Source organism: Triplophysa dalaica, chromosome 5 (genome assembly GCF_015846415.1).
Source record: "Triplophysa dalaica isolate WHDGS20190420 chromosome 5, ASM1584641v1, whole genome shotgun sequence".
In the NCBI taxonomy this organism is placed as follows: Eukaryota; Metazoa; Chordata; class Actinopteri; order Cypriniformes; family Nemacheilidae; genus Triplophysa; species Triplophysa dalaica.
The window spans coordinates 11,636,950-11,655,980 of record NC_079546.1 but is presented as its reverse complement, the minus strand read 5'-3'; the positions used below and the strand labels follow the sequence as shown (position 1 = coordinate 11,655,980).

General features: G+C 39.3%; 1 protein-coding gene across 28 annotated transcripts in view; it reads left to right on the top strand.

Annotated features, from left to right (window-relative positions):
* The window catches only part of celf2 (cugbp, Elav-like family member 2), a 140,572-nt gene that overhangs the window by 115,424 nt on the left and 6,117 nt on the right, over positions 1 to 19,031 (top strand). For 4 of the 28 annotated variants that reach the window (XM_056749271.1, XM_056749267.1, XM_056749276.1 and 1 more), the window contains 7 exons: positions 3,566 to 3,787; positions 5,059 to 5,122; positions 8,980 to 9,114; positions 10,927 to 11,070; positions 15,863 to 16,096; positions 16,907 to 17,050; positions 18,219 to 18,384. In XM_056749271.1, coding sequence (XP_056605249.1) covers positions 3,566 to 3,787; positions 5,059 to 5,122; positions 8,980 to 9,114; positions 10,927 to 11,070; positions 15,863 to 16,096; positions 16,907 to 17,050; positions 18,219 to 18,346 — 1,071 coding nt within the window. In that variant the 3' untranslated portion in view covers positions 18,347 to 18,384. The remainder of the gene's footprint in view (positions 1 to 3,565; positions 3,788 to 5,058; positions 5,123 to 8,979; positions 9,115 to 10,926; positions 11,071 to 15,862; positions 16,097 to 16,906; positions 17,051 to 18,218; positions 18,385 to 19,031) is intronic. The other 24 variants (XM_056749297.1, XM_056749284.1, XM_056749283.1 and 21 more) reach the window with 21 other exon arrangements.

The window sequence follows — 19,031 nt, the reverse complement described above, 5'->3', positions numbered from 1 at the left end:
TAAGGGTCTTTCCTTCTGCCAATTTTTAAATTAGCATTATTGTAACAAACACAGTGGACTCTAAAGCCGTTGGACGAGAATTGTCAATATATTCCATAAATAAATGGATAAAAATAGTTCATTCTAATTCGAATTGGGCTGTTTTATTCAATATGTATGTCTGTTGTACAGTTTTGGTAGTATTACGATATTAGCTTAGCAACATGCTAATGGAATGGAAAACACTGCAGTCAGTCTTAGTGCTTTGAATTGTGCATTGCGCTGCTTTTAGTTGCTTCTTATGCATTCCAATTTGGTCACTCTCTTCTGTTTTAGTTAGAAGGCTCCCATGAAAGGTAGCACCTTATTTAGGAAGTAGACACCAAGACTGCTCACTACATTTTGGAACAGTGCCACGCACTCTCTCTGTCTTTTTCTCTCTCATATTTCATTTTTATTTGGCGGCCAGTATCACTACCATATACAGATTATAAAATATTCCTTATAAAGTTAGATGAAACTTTTCAAACAGAATTTTCCCTCAGTCACTTTTCTGCAGAACTATCAACACCATATTAAATGCTTCTATGCTCCCTGTTATTACTGTCAGGCGTTGGCCAAACCACCCATGGCCAGACTGGTCAAACCAAGACCCCTGCACCCACCAGTCTGCCATTAGCAGTCGGGTCTAACAGTGACGATGTCACAGACGCTTTAATAACAGATCTCTGATGGACCCTTGCATTGTGATTGCCCTGTAGAATGCGGGCGTGCAGCTCTCAGAGTTTAGCGGTCCATCTCGTCGCCTGTCAAAACGTCAAAGCTCTGACACACCAAATCAGAGGGTTCTGACAGCTGTCTAATAGGGCCTTGACTATACGGCTGTGTGTGTGTAAGTTTAGGTTTGTGCACGCATGTCACCACTCGCCCCAACTTTAACGACATACGTTAACCCTTGCAGACATGACTTTTTTTAAACACCCACGCCCGGATTTAAAGACCACTATTAATCAATCAGAATGGATTCTTAATGGATTGAAACTTTTTTTACTACTCAGTTGCGTGAAGTTTTTCATTCTTAGCAACATTTGCAAATATATTGAATCCTAATCCTAGTGTCTCTTATTGTGTCATTCTCCATAGAATGTATCCAAAAAGTCTAAGCCATGTCTGTTTATAAAAGGGGAAGTAATTACCGGTTCACATGATGTTGGGTAAGTTGTGTTGGGTCGATGTTTGTTTTAGGCCAGATCCCGTGCCCTCTTCTCACACAGAGGAATTCGTGGCCTTTCTGAATGTCACAACTTAATGAAAAGGGATATGACAGTAGGGTGGTCACATGCCGCCACCTGGAAACACACACACAGTTGCAGTAGGTTTTGCTTTTTTAATTTAGTCTCCAAAGGCTCAGTACAGCAGTTTTCAGTCATCTCCCTGGACGTTTTTAACCCATTTGACCAATTTATGTTTGTCTGGTTTTATCTGTATGTGATTGTTTTACTGTGTTATGTGTGTGCCCACAGATGCACCTGTATATTGCATATTGCATTTGCTTGTTGTAACAAAGTAAGGAAGGAAGCGGGAACCGGAGAACATTAAACCACTTTTAATAAAATAATTAAACAATAAAATGAACGTAAAGTGCCGACAGCCCCCTCACGGTCGACTGACGGCCACACAAACATAATGAAAAATAACATAAAATCCAGGCCTGGTTCTCTCTCGTCCTTCACTGCTGTCGCTCCTCCTTTTATGCTTCCGAGCTCCTCCGTGAGAGATGCGAGACCGAGGCGACGCGCACCGGCCTCGCACCGTTTCCTCACAGCTCTCGTCCCGCTCTCCTTGTCACACTTGTCTACTTCGTATTTTTATAAGCACTGTCAGCACGTAAATGTAAAGATTTAATATGTACCTGTAATGTATTGTTAATAAAATAGTTAAATATAACATAAATATTAATTAGGTTTTATATATGGTCATTTAAATGTAAAAAATAAACAATGTTTAGATTAATGTTTTAGATTTTTGGACTTTCACAGAATATAAGTTACATAAATAAAAATATCTAATAATAATAAAAATATGTATATTGACCTGGACTTGTTATGTTCCCTTGTAATTCACCATGAAGCAATGCCTGATTTTAAAACATACTCTTTAGGTTCAAATGCTTATGTGTTAGCCTGAAGAGAGAGTGTGTGAGTGTGTCTGAAAAAAGACTGAAACACAGAGAGTGAGTAATGAGATTTTTAGGTCTCTCGAGATGCTAGCTCGGAGATGGCAGCACTCGAATGACAGCCTGAGTTGAATCTCATTTTTTTCCTCACAAGTTTTATTTTTACCTCCTATCCGTCTGAGAGCAGAAATAAGAAAATCAGCTCTCAGAATGGAGGGAACACCGAAGAAATCTTCGGTTGGATGCGAGGCGCTCCACCTCCGAGAAAAGCAAACGTTCTCCCTCACACACATTGGCTTTTACAGAGGGTCTGTGATCTTTCATCTTGTTACTCTGTGTAGCAGAGCGCAGACAATAAAAGCGGTCGAGTGATTTATCTGAGTGAATCAGCACCTGTAAGGTAGAGACAAGAGACAGACATTTAGAATAATTGCCTTGAAGCAGTTGTCTCTGTCTTTCGTCCTCTCGTGACACCATATGGGCGCCCTGCGTTCGTTTCGGTTGCCTGAGGAACAGCTTTAATATTAATACATGTAATGATGTTTCATTCTCAACTGAATTTCATTGACATTCTTACATTTTAACATCCGATGATGTGCTTATGTGTGAGAGATTTCTAGCAGCTATTGTATGGCAGCAGAAAACTTGAAATATAATGCACAATTACAGACTACTGTTTGGCTGAATCTCAGTAAACCAGTCAAGTCCAGGTCATGTTTCAACCAAAAAAATAAATCTAAATAAATTTAAGGAATGACTTTGATGACAGTTAAAATGCCCATTCCTCAATTATTACGTATTTACGTTACTTTTATATGAACCAGCGTTTAAATTATTTTAATTTATTTATTTAACTTAAAAACACATCCAGTTGTATTTCGATCTAATTTCATAAAATGTAAAAGCATTAAAAATAGCATTTTTGAGAGGCACAATGGTAAACAATAAAAAAATTGGGTGGACTAACACTTCAAGAACTAGCACAGGCCCTTCTGTTATTTGGCACTGACCCTCAGGGTTCCGCTAAATAAGCATCACAGGTCCAGCCTGAGATGTTTGCCCCGTTTTGTGCAAGATAGAGAAAGCATGAGAGATTATCAGAAACGCAGCAGGTCTGTAGGGTGCAGTGTGGGCCAAGGGGTGGGAGATCTTGCTCGCTCTCTCAGGCAGATGATGAAATAGTTTTATAAAGCAGGAAATCGCTTTCCTGGGAAATAAAATCAGCCACACAGGCACAGCACACAGCTCTCATTTCACCAAGAACTCCCGTCGCTTTAACCGGTGTGTGTGCGCGCTTGTGTACCATTATCAGTTTATGCAGTACCACCGCACACGATCATTGCTCTTCTAGATGCTTAGCTTTCTCTTTTTTAACGCTTTCTCCCTGGCACTTTCATTCTGTTCATGCAGGGCTGCTCCTCCCCAATGGTGGTGAAGTTTGCAGACACACAGAAGGATAAGGAACAACGGCGGCTCCAGCAGCAGTTGGCACAGCAGATGCAGCAGTTGAACAGCGCGTCTGCATGGGGCAGTCTCACTGGGCTGACCGGCCTCACCCCACAGTATCTGGCAGTAAGAGGACACACCCACGCAGCCACGCCCACCAGCAGCACAGCCAGCGCGGCCGCCGCAGTCAGTCACTGTCTCCGCCCCCATCCCTATCTTAGTGCAGACCACAACCTTTCTCTCGCCCTCTCTGAGCCAATTGTAGCCCTTTCCAACCTCTCATCCTTTAGAACTTTGATCTTTCCTCGATCGAAACCGGTCCCTTTACTCGAAATAGTGATGGTTGGATCTGCCGTTCACAAATCAACAAATGTATCCACTCATGTTTATTAAAGTTATCACATAAGTAATAAATAATACATAGTGCTTAGGAAGTCCATTTCGTGCACCCATGTCTTCGTTCTCCTGAATATAAAGGATACAACCTGATGGTGACATTTAACTCATTTACTTTAGAGTTTGTCCATAAGGACATGAGCATTGGGACAGATCATTTTCCCTTGCATTTTTCCTCTTTCCAATAGATGTATCCATTTCTCTGTCATATTGAGGTTAGCTTCTAGCTTTTTATAATTTATGATGGTCTAGTTCAATGTAATCCTAATCTCTAGTGTCATTTAGAGTCCATTGTCCACCCCCTTTCATGTGCAGAAACTGCCCAGCCCAGCAACACAGTGCCAGCGAAACTCACAGGCGACTCTTTGCATGAAAGTTTTCACAGGCACATATTTAAGTCATACCTAGAAGTGCCTTTCAGGATTTTCATAATCATTTTAAGTTTAGTATTATCATCACTTTTACTATGAGCATTATGTTTTGTTGGTCGAGTGCTCACAAATAATTGTTTTTTTCGGAACAGATTACATTAGGCAATATTTTTTGTTTCATGAAATATTAAAAGTTGTTAAGTTTCATAATGATTCTCAAGTCCTAACTAGGCAATTCATGATACAGGATCTTTTCTCTGTTAACAAAATAAATGAAATGTTTTTAATTTTCTCCTAACCATCTGTGCAGTCAAACTAAGTTACGCACAGTCCCATCTTTATACCTTTACATTAAATATCAATTATGTCCTAATTGGCTGTGATTTTATTTGAATTTAAGTTTGTTACTCTCAAATATTTTGGTAATCTCAAAATTAAAGCGGGCCTCGTCCTGTTACTTGAGGTACACCCTTAGGTAATACCATTTTAGAAAAGCTTTTGTGTTGCTTTACTGTTGACAAACTGCCTTATTGAATACATAAAACTTGAAAAGATAAAAATCAACACTGCCTCATCTAAATGTATCTAACACTACCTCATTGAAACATTCTACTTAGATGCTATTATCATAAACCCAAGTATAATGATGATTGTGACTTAATGTTGTTTTTCTCACTTTGTTTCTCCCAGCTGCTCCAACAAGCAACCACCTCCAGTAACCTAGGAGCGTTCAGTGGTATTCAACAAATGGCAGGTGAGATACTGATCTCAGATTTGTGTTAACCCAACTTGCCCCATTGTAGCTCCTTAACTAAACTCCCATTCCTCTACTAAACCATTCAACCAAGCTCTGGATGACGTAACAAATGCTGTTCAACAGATCTTAACCTAAATATCAGAACCAGGAGTTTCTGTCTCAAAATTTTGTTTCAACACTCTACAGAGTCGTTGGACGTTACAGTGTCTAGCACAGTTGGAAGCGCCTGTTTGTCTGTAAGAGTATGTGTGATTGTGTGTCAAAATGTGAAGATGAACTGAGACTTGACAATGTGAATAAAATCCATTATTTCCACAGCTATTCTGCTGTATGTCAAAGCTTCTTTTGTTCCTTGAAAGAAGAGTTTGTCTCATCTTCAAATCACATCCTCTGTGAGGATTGTCAGTGACCAGATCATAACGATTTGACCCATCAACGGTTACCTGTCTTCAGCTTTTTACATTTTCACTTTGCCAACACTCAAGCAACAGACGAAGCAAAACGGCCTTTATCTGAAGAGTGTACTTATCACAATTTGTCCGTGTCGTGGATTCTGTCAAATTTACCAAGAACCCATAGAGAATAAAGCAACATGAGATGGTTGTCTCATGGAAGCAACATGACATGTTATTATTTCTTCATGCTGAGTTGGTTTAGCACTCCGAAATATGATTAGTGTTTTCAAAATCAGCCAGTGGGCTTCTGCCTATACGCGCTCATTTCTTTATTCCTAGTTGGTTAGTTTGCTTTCTCTTTTTACTGTCTTTTCCGTAACGTTCCCTGTGTGCATCTCTGTTGTTGTCAGGTCTTAATTGTGGTCTGTTTTTCAAGCTGCCAGGTCTTCAAGGAAAGTGAAATATTTATAGCACACGCTCCCGCCTAATTGCAGCTGCTAAGGATGAAAGACAGAGAACGTATTAGCATCCAAAATGGCTTATAGTGTGTGTAGGATGAGTGCCTTTATCTCCTAAAGCCTTCCCCCAGGACAGCAGTTTTGCCCACCAGAGAGTGGCTTCCTCATTAATGTAGGCTCTCGTGGAGAGGGCAAGCAGGACTGTGGTTTTTTTTTGTTTATCATTATAAAGAGAGTTCTGGAAGATCTTGTTTAAGTTCAGCCTTGCATCTGTGACAGCCTCTCAGCAAGAGTCAGGTCCGCAACAAGCCAAACCAGTGGCAGCTGCCACCTCACAATTAAAGAGCGAGAAATTCTCACATTAACATAACAATTGAATTCATTTCCTGGACCTCATTCTTTAAAGGAATATATTGGGTGAAAACAGCTTAGTTTTAGCTGTTTAATCAAACAGTTTATTTGCGGAAATGAATGCCAGTTGCCCAAGAATGGTGGACGCTGTGGTTGCTTGTTATAGATGCAGATTATATACAGAATTATAAGACATTTAAATTTTAAGTCTTCATTTATTCACACTCCTGTTGCTCCATCTGACATTATTGAAATGTGGTGACATTTCAGATCTTGCAGTCAGGTTGTTCCATACCTGAATGAATGGAACGCAAAAACAAGATTTGAAAGCTATCAATTAGGTCCAGATTTCTATTTAAAAAGACTTAACAGGGTAAAATAACCATCCCCATGCTCCAGAAGCTCCAGAAGAGTATTCCATTCCTGTTCCACGGTCTCCATCAAAGTGCAACAAAGCCAAAAAATAAAACAAAAGTCCATTGTGCACAGTCTTCAGATCTCAATCCAGATTCTTGCCCAATAGGACCGAAGAAACATAAGAGTCTGCATATAGTGTGTACGTGCACGCTACTTGAAGTTCAACCCGACAGGAGCTCTCAAACTCAACAGGATTTGAAGGCTTTTCTCAGTCGAATTGTGAAATCTTTGGGCCCCTCCATCTGTCACCTGGCAACCGTCTATGATTGGCAGTCGATATATACAGCTGACATCTGCTGTGTCTGTGCTGTGGGTGGAGTTATGAGCCATAAGGAGCTCTATTACACATGCTGAACATTCAGCGAGAGCCAACATCACCTCTCCTGACACCTCTCTCTCTGCTCAGTCTGCAGAGATGGTGTGAACACAGCGCATGGATCGGTCTCTATCACTTACGCAGAAGTACCCTGCTCGACAACAGAATTCACATTGTGCCAAATACTCAGCACCCATTTTCTTACACTCGTGTGCCAGAAACTCGAAATGATTCTTTTTCCACTTTATGTAGAAGCACAAAGGCGGTCAAAGAGCCCTCGATTTCCGTACGTTGCCTTCCTGTTTGACCTCCCACCACTGTACTTTCTTATCAAGTAAAACATAATGCAGCTTTTTCAAGCTTTCTTCTTCTAGAATACTATTCAAGTCAACCTGGAATCCAAATAGACTTTAAGCCCTTTTGGTGTTATGAATGATTCATTGGTGCACGGTACTCCAAAAGCAATGCCCTCATAGACTAGGATCATATTCGTTTGATTCCCGGATCCCTCTTTTCACCTCTTGCAAGCACATTTGATATACAGATCACCTCTCACAATCCAAATTGAATTCTACAAATTAGTTTTTACTTGGAAAGATGCTGCATGATGGGAGCCTCATGCCTACCTTGATCTGTAACACGTTACGGCAGCACCGCTTTGTATCACGCCCTGGACTTTGTTTTACAATTAGAGATACATTTAATGCCTCTAATTGCTTTCTGTGGTGTGCTAATTAGACTCTTAATGCACTGCTCTTGCTTGCTCAGTGGATCGAGAGGGCAGACAACCGTGGCGTCCCCAGAGCACTGTCTGACCAATCCAAATTACACACCGCTGCGAAGTTAAAACTAAATATTTGATCATAATCGCTCCAGATTCTGTGCGTCATTGCTTTTCAGGGTGTTGACAAGACTGTACAGTTCTATGGCTGCATTTACACTTGGCATTAACATGCAATCGCTTATCGAATCAAGCAGGATCGGATAACCAGCCAATCAGGACGCAGTATTTTTACACATGTCATAATGAGGTGGCATCTTTATCTGATTGGATCTCTGTTTCCCGCCAAATATCTTAAAGTCTGCAGAGATGTAAATTATTTTCAAAAACAGTTTTCACTTGTGATTTTACTTTAGTTGACCTTGATATACAGTATATAGGGCCGAAATTGTGGCCAGATGTGGGAAATGTGCATATAATTTACTGAGAACGAATAGTTGTGCAATGTTTGGACGAGAAAGCAAACTTTCAACGTCCCACACCCGATGCCCTTCGTTATTTCTGACAGCCTTCAGAGAGAAGGCTGAACAATGATAGTGGGCGGGGTTTATGGGGCCGATTTCTGTATTGCGTTTAAATTTCCTTAGGATCTGAATAGAAGTACACTCTTGCCTACCTCTGCACCAGAAAAGTACAGATGAGATAAACATTTTGATCACAAACTTGTCTCTTTAATATGTGCAACGTCCGGATAGAGGTTGCATGTTAATACCAAGTGTAAACCATCTTCTTTCCAAACATTCCAAATTCAGACGTCCTGCGTCTTGTTTACGTGTTTCTCTGTGTGTACGTCCTTACTCGTAGTATGGAGTATATACATTGCGTGTATATACGACACATGCTGCATTTTCCTGTTGTATCACTTCCAATCTCTGTCCTTCTTGGCTACACGCCACTTCCTGCGGCGTGCTGGCGTCACGGCCGCCGCATGCAACGCGCTAATCTAGAGTCACCTTTGGAGTTTTTCGCTCCAAAGGTAAATAATTTCGCCCTTACATAGACACACACCACGATTTGAATTTTGTAGAAAGACATGCGGCACATGAGCATCCTTTAGTGCAGGTGTGGTTCCCTTCATTATTTTACCATGCGCAGTTAAACACACATCCACACACTGACACTTTCTTTTTCTTCAGGTATGAATGCTCTGCAGTTGCAGAATCTTGCTACTCTAGCAGCAGCAGCGGCTGCAGCACAGAGCTCGGCCAGCCCGTCCACCGCTAGCGCCCTGACCTCCAGCACAGGGTCCCTGGGAGCCCTGGCCAGCCCAGGTAACCAGAGGCAATCCCAACGCTATCATCATCATCTTCGATAGCGGTATCATCAACACCATAGCATCGTTGTCCCCCTCATACGTTGTAGTATAGTCCGTATGTTTTGTCAGTCTTCATGTTGTGTGTTTTGGTCTTGTCCATTCATCAGGGTTCACCGGTTCATCATGTTTGGATGAGTGTGTGGATGTGTGTGGTGTAAAGCCGGTAGTGACTTTGACTGTGCTTCACTCATTTTGGAAGTCCTTCTTTGTTGAAACGTACAACCAAAAGACACAAATAAGTGTGGCACATTGATCTACGGTTAGATAACCAATCTGTGTCTCGCTTTGCAACTCTTTGCTGATTTTCTTTCAGACTTGCATTTGTTTAAATGTGGCAAAGAAAACACAAGTTCTGGATGAAAAGTTGAATTTTCTTTAAAGTGCTTTTCTTTGATGTCCTGAGCGCTGCTTTGTTGGGAGTTTTTGATCTTGTAAAAACATTTCCATTGCTATAATCTTCATTGTCATAATTATTTCGTTTGTTATGCGGAAACTAATTTTAACTGATGTTCGTTCAGAATCAAAAAGTTCCATATCCATCTACTGTATCAGTCTATACATCCCTTTATCTCTTAACCTTTTAGGGCGGAGTGAAATCTTTATTTACAGTAGTGTACAGTTAAAAAAAGGAATTAAATTGTACTGGTCATTTTCTGGACATTATCTCTTAGTTTACAGACATTTGCATTAACAATAAAACGACACTGTTCAATTGTCAAAATATAGCTTTAAAAATCAATAAGAAAAATTGATTCACATTACTATAGTACATTGTGCCCTATATTGATTTTATTTACAGTGCAATTGTATTATAATGTATTTATTTACTGGAAATTATTAGTTTTATTATTATCATTATTATATAGTAGGGGTACACTATATGTCCAATTTATCTAAACGTTTGCATATCGCTGTTGTTTGCAATAGCATCATTTTTTTTTTTACAAATTTGAATATAGTTAAATTTACAACTTCAAGACATAAACATTTAACATATTGTATATTGCATTCTTTAGCAAGTTACAGTATTTTTCTTCAATATTGTGCATCCCTGCCAAGTAGTGTAAAGATATTTTAATACACATAGTAAAATACGTTAAAAAATGTGTTATATTGTTACATTTGTGTACATGAATATTGGTATAACTACGTATTTTTTAAATATTGTAACAGGGTAAACACTTCTGAACAAAACAACTGTAAATCTATACATTTATAAAAAAATTATATAATTTTTACTTTCCTTAACAATGTGCATAATGATATCTTTAAACTACTTGGTATGGCTGCATGGTATTATTATATACTGTACTGTATATATATTTTTTAAATAAAAACATTATGATAGATGAAGACGGCCACAAGCTGACTTTTGTTTGAAGTGCTGACGCAAACAAACAGTTAAGTTAGAGTTTGAATCAGAGATTCATTAAACCAGACAGTTTGAGATCAAAATTAGTCTAATGATAATTACGCTCATTAGGAAACTTAATGACTAAATAAAAAACGTATTAAAATCATGCCAGTATTCACAATGTTGCAATTTTACATCAGCAGCAAAATCATCACGAATAATCAAGATGTTACCCAACCCGTCCATCCATCCATTTCCCCCCCTGAGTACCCCCACCAAAGCCTGTGCATGTCGAATTGGAGCTTTGACCATTCCAGTGTCATCTGTGACTTTATCTGTACATTCAAACGTCTCTTTTTCTCTTCCATCTCTCCATCTGTCTCTCTTCTCGGCTCTTTCTGTCTTTCCCTTCAGCAGGTTCCACGGCTAACTCTAGCATGGGTGCGATGGGTTCCATGGGTTCCATGGGTTCCCTGGGCTCTCTGGGCACACTGCAGGGTCTGGCCGGGGCCACCGTGGGCCTCAATAACATAAATGCACTAGCAGGTAGCGTCAACAGTGAGTACTACCCTTCATCAGCCTCTCCATCCCAAACCATACAGCATCACCTCATACTGGCCGCCTGCTGCTCATAGAGATGCCCACTCTCGCACACATTACATTTAGATTTATCCATTTGGCAGATGCTTTTAACCAAAGCGACTTACAAGTAGGAGAGCATATAAACATTTTGTCAACACGCTAAACAGTACGGTTAGCTTATAAACAGTACCGTTAGTTACAAGCCATAACCACAACTTACACTGATGTTTATACTCTCTGATAGTATGGTGACAAAAGTGGGGGCATCTCTCTGGGTTTACATGAGAGAATGTTGGGTGTAGCGTAGCCCCTGAACACTTGGCCCAGCTTCATGTATGAATGTTATTCCATGACAGAATGTAAGAAACGCATCTATTGGAATCCTAAACAATACAGTTTTCTAATTTCAAACAACCCTTTTTTGGCAAATTTTTCCTATGAAAAGGACACTTGTGATGTCATACTTGTTATCCAATGAAATGACATTCATACACTGCGGCTTTGTACGAATACTTACTGGGGTCACTCTATATGTGCACAATGAACTTTAGTGATTTCTTGCTAAAATATTGAATTGAAGTGTGAATGTTAAATTGCTTCATCATTCAAATCAGATCAAATCCATCTCTTGTAGTTTTTTGTGTTTACACCAGTCGGCCACATCTCCACACACATGCTAACACACCACCACTCCATTGCTCACTGGGTGTTTCTATAGACGTGCACTTGTTTTGTCGCTACTGTTTGTTTACTTGTTCTGTGTGTATGTATGTATGTTCTCGTAGGAATGTGAATTTTGATCGAGTTAGGACTACACTGCACCCATTTCTAGTGTTACGCTGAAGGAATGTTATCCTAATGGGCGTTGTGGAGTGTAATTACTAAGAATAGGCTAGCTAAAGATCATAGCGGTCCGTGCATGTGTATATGTCAGCGTGCAGGCACACAGGCGAAATCTCCTTCGCCGGTGACCTTTCAGCCAGGTTTCTAGTTTTATAAATCAACCTCTTTCTAACAGAACAATTTGAATTCATTTAAATGACTCTCTTACGCGCACACACACATGCTCATTTAAAAGGGTGTATAGTATAATTAAATATAAAAGGTCAGTATTGTAATTATTGCTGGATAAATGAGGGAGCTGACCGTCCAAGCACTTCGCTCATCATTTATTGTTTCCAGGCCGTCAAGCCCAAAGGCCAGTCAGTAAATACTCATGAATCAGTCTTCATAAACACACGCACACACACACACAATGGTAAATCCTTAATCACACGTAGTTGCATTGTGAAATGCGTAAAAGCGCAATTTGCGTGTGTTCTCTCAATGTGCGTAATAGTGGCTTTTATCATAAACTGCCACTTCTTAGGTCAGATTTGTGTCTTTGAGGTCAACTGATGTCTCGAAGGAGCAATCATTTTATTAGATTATTGCTGAGCAAGTTAGTTGAGGTTAGCAAAACGGTTGTGTGTTAAGGAGGTGTGTTAAGAGCTTACATAATGAAGTGATGATGTTGTTAGTATCTTTGAATTAGCTATTTCTATCAGCATACAATTTTTGAATTTGTGGTGTTGTTTCGACAGTAGCTCGAAATGGACAAACTGGTCGTTTCGTAAATACGTTATCTTCTTCGGCAGATAAACGAAAACATGACGACATCTTAGTCCTGAGCTTCGGTAGGGATGGGGGAATGGTGGAGTGAGCCGTTGGATGCAATTCATAACCTCAACGCTAGATGCTAAATTTCATACACTTGAGCATTAAGTTATAACAAATCCTATATAATGGCACTAACATTTGGATTCAATTTATTGTCATTACACATATAACAAGTACTGTGTAACGAAATGGATTTAAGAAGAAAAATACAGCAAACATGAGGGAAGTGGAGAGAAAAAACAGATACACATAATACACCATAGACAAATACTTGCAACAGGGTAAGATAATCCAGCTCCGATAAGCATTTGAAGGAATTTTATAAGCTCATCAGTTAAGTACTGTAGTAATTAAGGTTATTTTGATAATATGGTATAGTGTTATGGTTTAGAGTTGGCGACCAGAAGATTAAGAACGTAAATCATCCACATAATGCAACAAGATAACAAACGTCCAATGAACTCATGATTGCTATTCTGAGGCAACATTGTCAACCGTCTAAATTCAAAATTATAGACCTTAGTTATGGTATACATTGTATTTAATTCAACAGTGTGTGTTTGAACAGTCGATAAATTCATTCAAGGTCGAGAAAGTTTAAATACAAAGAAAAGGTGCAACTATGCACTAGCCAACTATGGCTGGGTTAAAAACAACCCAATTGGCAACCCAGCGCTGGGTAAATATTGGACAGAACACATGCTGGGTTTAAGTAACCCAGCACACTTATTGAAAAAAAACAAAATGTAGTCATTTTAACTATTCATGTGTTTAATTCTGGGTTATTCTTGCTGGGTTATTCTTAATTTATTCTGTACTTCTTTGTCAATCAAGACAATTGACATTTGTTTTTAAAAAATACATTTTTATTTGACTGTAAAAATAATTGTTAATAAAAATGTCAACTTTTACACCCAGTAACAGCAATATTTTTAGATTTGCATAATTAAAAGGAAACAGTTTAATTATAATACATAAAAATGTTTCATATCAAACATTAAAAAGCATTATAAATAACATTATAAATGACTAATAAACATTCTACACAATATGTAGCAACAAATGTCAATTAATAAAACTAACTAAAGACATATAAATTATGTATAATACATTATGAATTACACCACTTAATACATTAAGAAATCACACGTGCAGCAAATCAACTCATTAAATACAGGCTACCACACTCGTCTTTCTTTATCATATGCATAAACCTTGAAATGTTTGGTTTAAAACAGAGGGAGCAACATAATTGACTGGCTGCTTAATATCCAGAGTGGACGCCGAGAGAGGCGTTCCTGAACCGTGATTGAGGGGCTCGTTGGGCACTCGCCGGTTTGACTCAAATTTTGTTAAATTCTCACTTAAGTTCATAAACTTAGCTTACATGTGATGGGGTTCACTAAAATTTTATTAATTCGCATTTTCGCGCATCTTCACAGGACTATGCGATGTCAATTTATCTGTAATGGTGATCTGAGGTAACAGTTGCTGGTCGTCTAAATTATATCACTTATGTTAGTTAAGACACTGTTGCCTTGCAAAACGTTACAAATTATGCTTATTTCAATAAATATTAAATTAAAATGTAAAAAACGTAGCTTTAAATTGCTCCAGCCAGTGACTTTGCCCCTTTGTTCTTTATAAAACTGAAAGTTGCGAAGTACACTCAACGTCTTCAGGGCGGTAAGCGCACGAGACTCTTCAAATAACCCAGTGGCAGAAACAACCCAGCGGGTTTAACCCAACACCTTGAAAACTAAAACTACCCAAAAAGTGTTTAACATGTGGAAAAATAACCCAACAAAACAACCCAACGGACTCAACCCAGCGGTATGGGTTAAAAAATATCCCAGCCATTTTTTGAGTGTATAGTGCCATAGTGTTAAAGGGATAGGTTACCCAAAATTGAAAATTATTTCATCATTTACTCAGCCTCATGTCGTTTCAAACCTTCTTCTGCAGAACACAAAAGAAGATATTTTAAAGGATGTTGATAACCAAACAACACTGGCCCCCATTTACGTCCATTGTATAGACAAAACCATTGCAACATTTCTCAGAATATCTTCTTGTGCGTTTCAAAAAGAAATATACACAAGGGTTTTGAAAAGGGAAAGGCGTTATGTGACGTGTTATGCCCGCACCTCAAGGATGAGGAACTGTTTTATTCCCAGGGCCATAGATGCTATGAATCAGGCCCGTAAGATATTTATCGGAAGGTTAAGGAACTTGGACTTTATACCTTATTGCTTGCATGATTTGCACTGGTGTGATGTCGAAGTATCTACTGTATCTTTACTAACTTTGTTTAAATTATTGTTTTTTGTGGAAGCGCATTCAAAAGTTCGTTGGGTTGTACTATAAAGGACTATAAAGAATTCAAAATGACAGAATTTTTATTTTCCGGTGAACCATCCCTTTAAAGTCATCATTACAGTTACTAAACAAGATCTTGAGAACAAAGTAAAACCTGCTGTCGGCACCACAAAAACCTCTTTCCTCTGAGTATATCTGCGGTGATGTATCTCATATGTTTACTAACAGGAGTTGCACCCCGGAGCACGTGTGCATCTGTTTCCGCAGTCAGGGGTTTCGCTTTTAATGGACCCGAGGATGCATTTGTATTTTATTAAAGAAGTTGAACGTTTTCCCCAAAACCCCTTTAACACAGCCAAGATTGCTGATGGCGAATAATGAGATAATTAAACGTGGATCTCCGCTGTGTAAGGTTAAGGAGGTGACTGGTCAGATGTTTCTGTGTGTCTGAGGGTCGCCGTGGTGATCGTTTCGTGCTGCTGTTGTGACATAGTGTGCATGTGTAAGGCCGTGCTCCTCATTTGCATACACCGATCGGTATATTATGTATGTTATCTATCTGGTGTTTGTTTGTGTGCGTGAGTGGCGTTGACGTCGTTTTTAATGTCGTTTTTAATTATACCCTGTCGACGAGTGTTGTACTTTCTACGTTTGTGTTTTTTCGTTGGATTTGTGTGTGTGAGTGTGTGTGGTGTCGTGTTTTGTGCTGTATTGTAGAAACACTCCCTGAGTCCAAACGCTAACGAGTAAGAGCACTTCTTTTTTCTTTATTGTTGGGTTTTATGTAAAGTTGCTCACATGCTCTCAGGTATGGCGGCTCTGAACGGCGGGCTGGGCAGCACGGGCCTGAGTAACGGGTCGGCCGGGCCCATGGACGCTCTCACGCAGGCCTACTCAGGGATCCAACAGTACGCGGCTGCCGCCCTGCCCACCCTCTACAGCCAGTCCTTACTGCAGCAACAGAGCGCTGCGGGAAGCCAGAAAGAGGGTAGGACAGCAAACACAGACCTACACAGACTCACAGGTTGCGTTTTTGTTTCACGTCATCTTTCAGTTGTTGTCTCTGTGAACGTGGTACAGGCAGCTCACGCTGTTTTTTAGGTTCTTGCAGCGAGCGTTGCCTTTTTTTAATGACGGCGTGTCAAGACATTCATGTAGATTTAGTCAATTAAAGCCTAGAGCCCCAGCGTGTAACATCAGACTGCTGGCATTACCAAACAAAATACATAAAATGCAACACTTTGAACGAAACAACAATGTAGTTTAGGTTTACTTGTAGATGGTTTCAAAGTGCAACATAAACAAACGTTCCTGCGTATGCGCGCGTTCGTGGGGTGCAGTTAACTTCACAAACAATATAGTGCCTGTAGATTATTTCTGATGACAAGCAAAAGAAACCAAGAAGAACCGTTACTTTGCTAAACTTGTATCTCCAATATTTTGAATTTTGAATGCGATACCAAGCTCAACCGCTAGATGTCAATGTACCGAACGGTTTATTTAAATGCGACCTAACTACAGGACCCGTTACAAAGTAAACATTCAACAAATTTAAGCAAATACTTTATTTAGTACAGTTATTATACACAATAAAATTATAATACAAATGAATATTAACATAAATAAAATCAAATATTAAGTTAACTGGGGGTCAGGCACGCACGCGCATATCCGATGAAACGCTCTATTGTCTTTGTACATTTCCATATGGAGATACTGTCTGTACTGTACGTTCAAACCCAAGCCTTCAATGACTTCGTAGTATTTCAGTGCCGCGGCCAGAGTTCTGGTTTGTTCGCTAAATGTGTACATGTGTTTCCTGTGTATGGAGCAGGACCTGAAGGGGCCAATCTGTTCATCTACCACCTGCCACAGGAGTTCGGGGACCAGGACATCCTACAGATGTTCATGCCTTTTGGAAATGTGGTGTCTGCCAAAGTCTTTATCGACAAACAGACCAATCTGAGCAAGTGCTTTGGTATGAACTGACATGCAAACACACACATGCTAATGTTAAGAACTGCATTGAATTTACAGTAGACACGCAGTGGTTCACTCATTCGTCCAGGGTATTACCCTCTTTAAAATCTCATGTATAGGAAAGATATACATTTATTTAGCTACAGAAAAAAGTGAGAGACCATTTCAAATATTAATTTAATCATAATTTATAGATATATTGTGGCTATTACAGTCAAGTGTCTTTTTAATTTCAACAATATCAAACATGAAGTCTTCCAACAGCAATGTGAAAGACTGACAGCATGACAAGACACATAAATATTGTGATAAAATCGAGGTTATGAAATACTTTTGTTTTACTTTTCCAAAATACATGTACAAACATTACTGATTACATGAGCTTTTAAGAGAATCCTAATAGTAAGTTGTAAATTTAGAAAAACTTACAATTATTTTGAAATGGTCTCTTAAATTCTTCTTTGGCTCTATAATCCATTTAGTTTATCACACAAACATTTCTATTGGGCAAAAATAATAATAAAAACAGATGAAAATGACAATATAAACATTTAGACATATTTAACAGACTCTAGTGCTGTGACACAAAGCTTTTTGCACCCTGTTTACAACAAAACAATGCATTTTTGACACAAATAATATCTGTATTAAGTAAGATTTTTAGTGAAAAGAAGTAGTAAAGAAGATTTATTGCCAAAAAAAACTGTTTCGTAACAAGTTAGTCCACAAAAGCTAAAAAGTTAAATAAAAATAAAAGCTTTTCTACATGTGCTTTTTCAAAAAGAAGACACAGGCAACATTCAACGGATCCCATTGGGGCTTCTGATGATATATTATACAAAGCAAAATGATGGGCCTGAGCATAAAACACAATATTATTTACAATATTAGAACCTTTATTAAATATTTCGAGAATGCTGGTGAACCTGTATGAAAATTAGGGCATTTTCTTACCAAATCATCACTAACACCCCTCAATGCAGCGAAAACCTCAACGAACTTTACCCAGACTCCGTCTGAATGGGTTTTAGTGTGGAAAAATATTTATTTAGGTTTTATACATGCAGTTTGCTTGCGTCAGATGCGGTGCAAGCAGCATTTCTTGCAGCAGGATATTTCGCTGCCAAACATGACTTCGGCGCTTCACAGCTCTCTTTTCTCCGCAGGTTTCGTCAGTTATGACAATCCAGTATCAGCACAAGCTGCCATTCAGGCAATGAACGGGTTTCAGATCGGCATGAAGCGCCTCAAAGTCCAGCTCAAGCGCTCAAAGAACGACAGCAAACCGTACTGATCTTAGCACTAGGGCCTCTCTCATGTTACACTGCTAGGGTAAGTCCCCACTGCTGCCACGGTTACCAAACTGGGACTCCGGGGGGGAGGGGGGAGCACGAGGGGGAGTCCACCCTTTGAGGGAGCCACTCTCCTGTAAACTTCTTTTTTGTTGTTATTTTTTTATTATTAATAACAGTATTATTTTGTCTTTTATTTCCACATGAACGCTTCCATTTCCGCCATTATTTTGTATGACTTGCGATGGACGAACAGCTATTTACAGTCAAATTTTCTTTTTTTCTTTTCATTCGAGTCATGTGTAAAGTATTTGTTTTTTTAAAGTAAATATTTATACAATGGCTATTTCATTTTATGATGAACAACAGCAGAAAGGAACGATGTATGAAGTATTCTTTTGTTTCTCTTTGCGAACCTGAGGCTTGTAAGGACAAGTAGAGAAGGTTCCGATATGATTAAAGCACCAATATGCACATTAAACTTCGCCCTTTGACCTCTGGTGTCGGTTCAGGGCTTTGCTGCTCCTTCGAACCCTTGGCCCACTGGCACTAGAGAGGAAAGGGTTAAACCCGCTGTGGCCTCTCTGTAGTCAACGGCAACAACTGCCTGAACAGCTTCCTCAAAAAATACTTGCCGTCAAATGTTCAGTGACTTTTATTTATATTTGGGTTTCTGTCAGTAAGGGT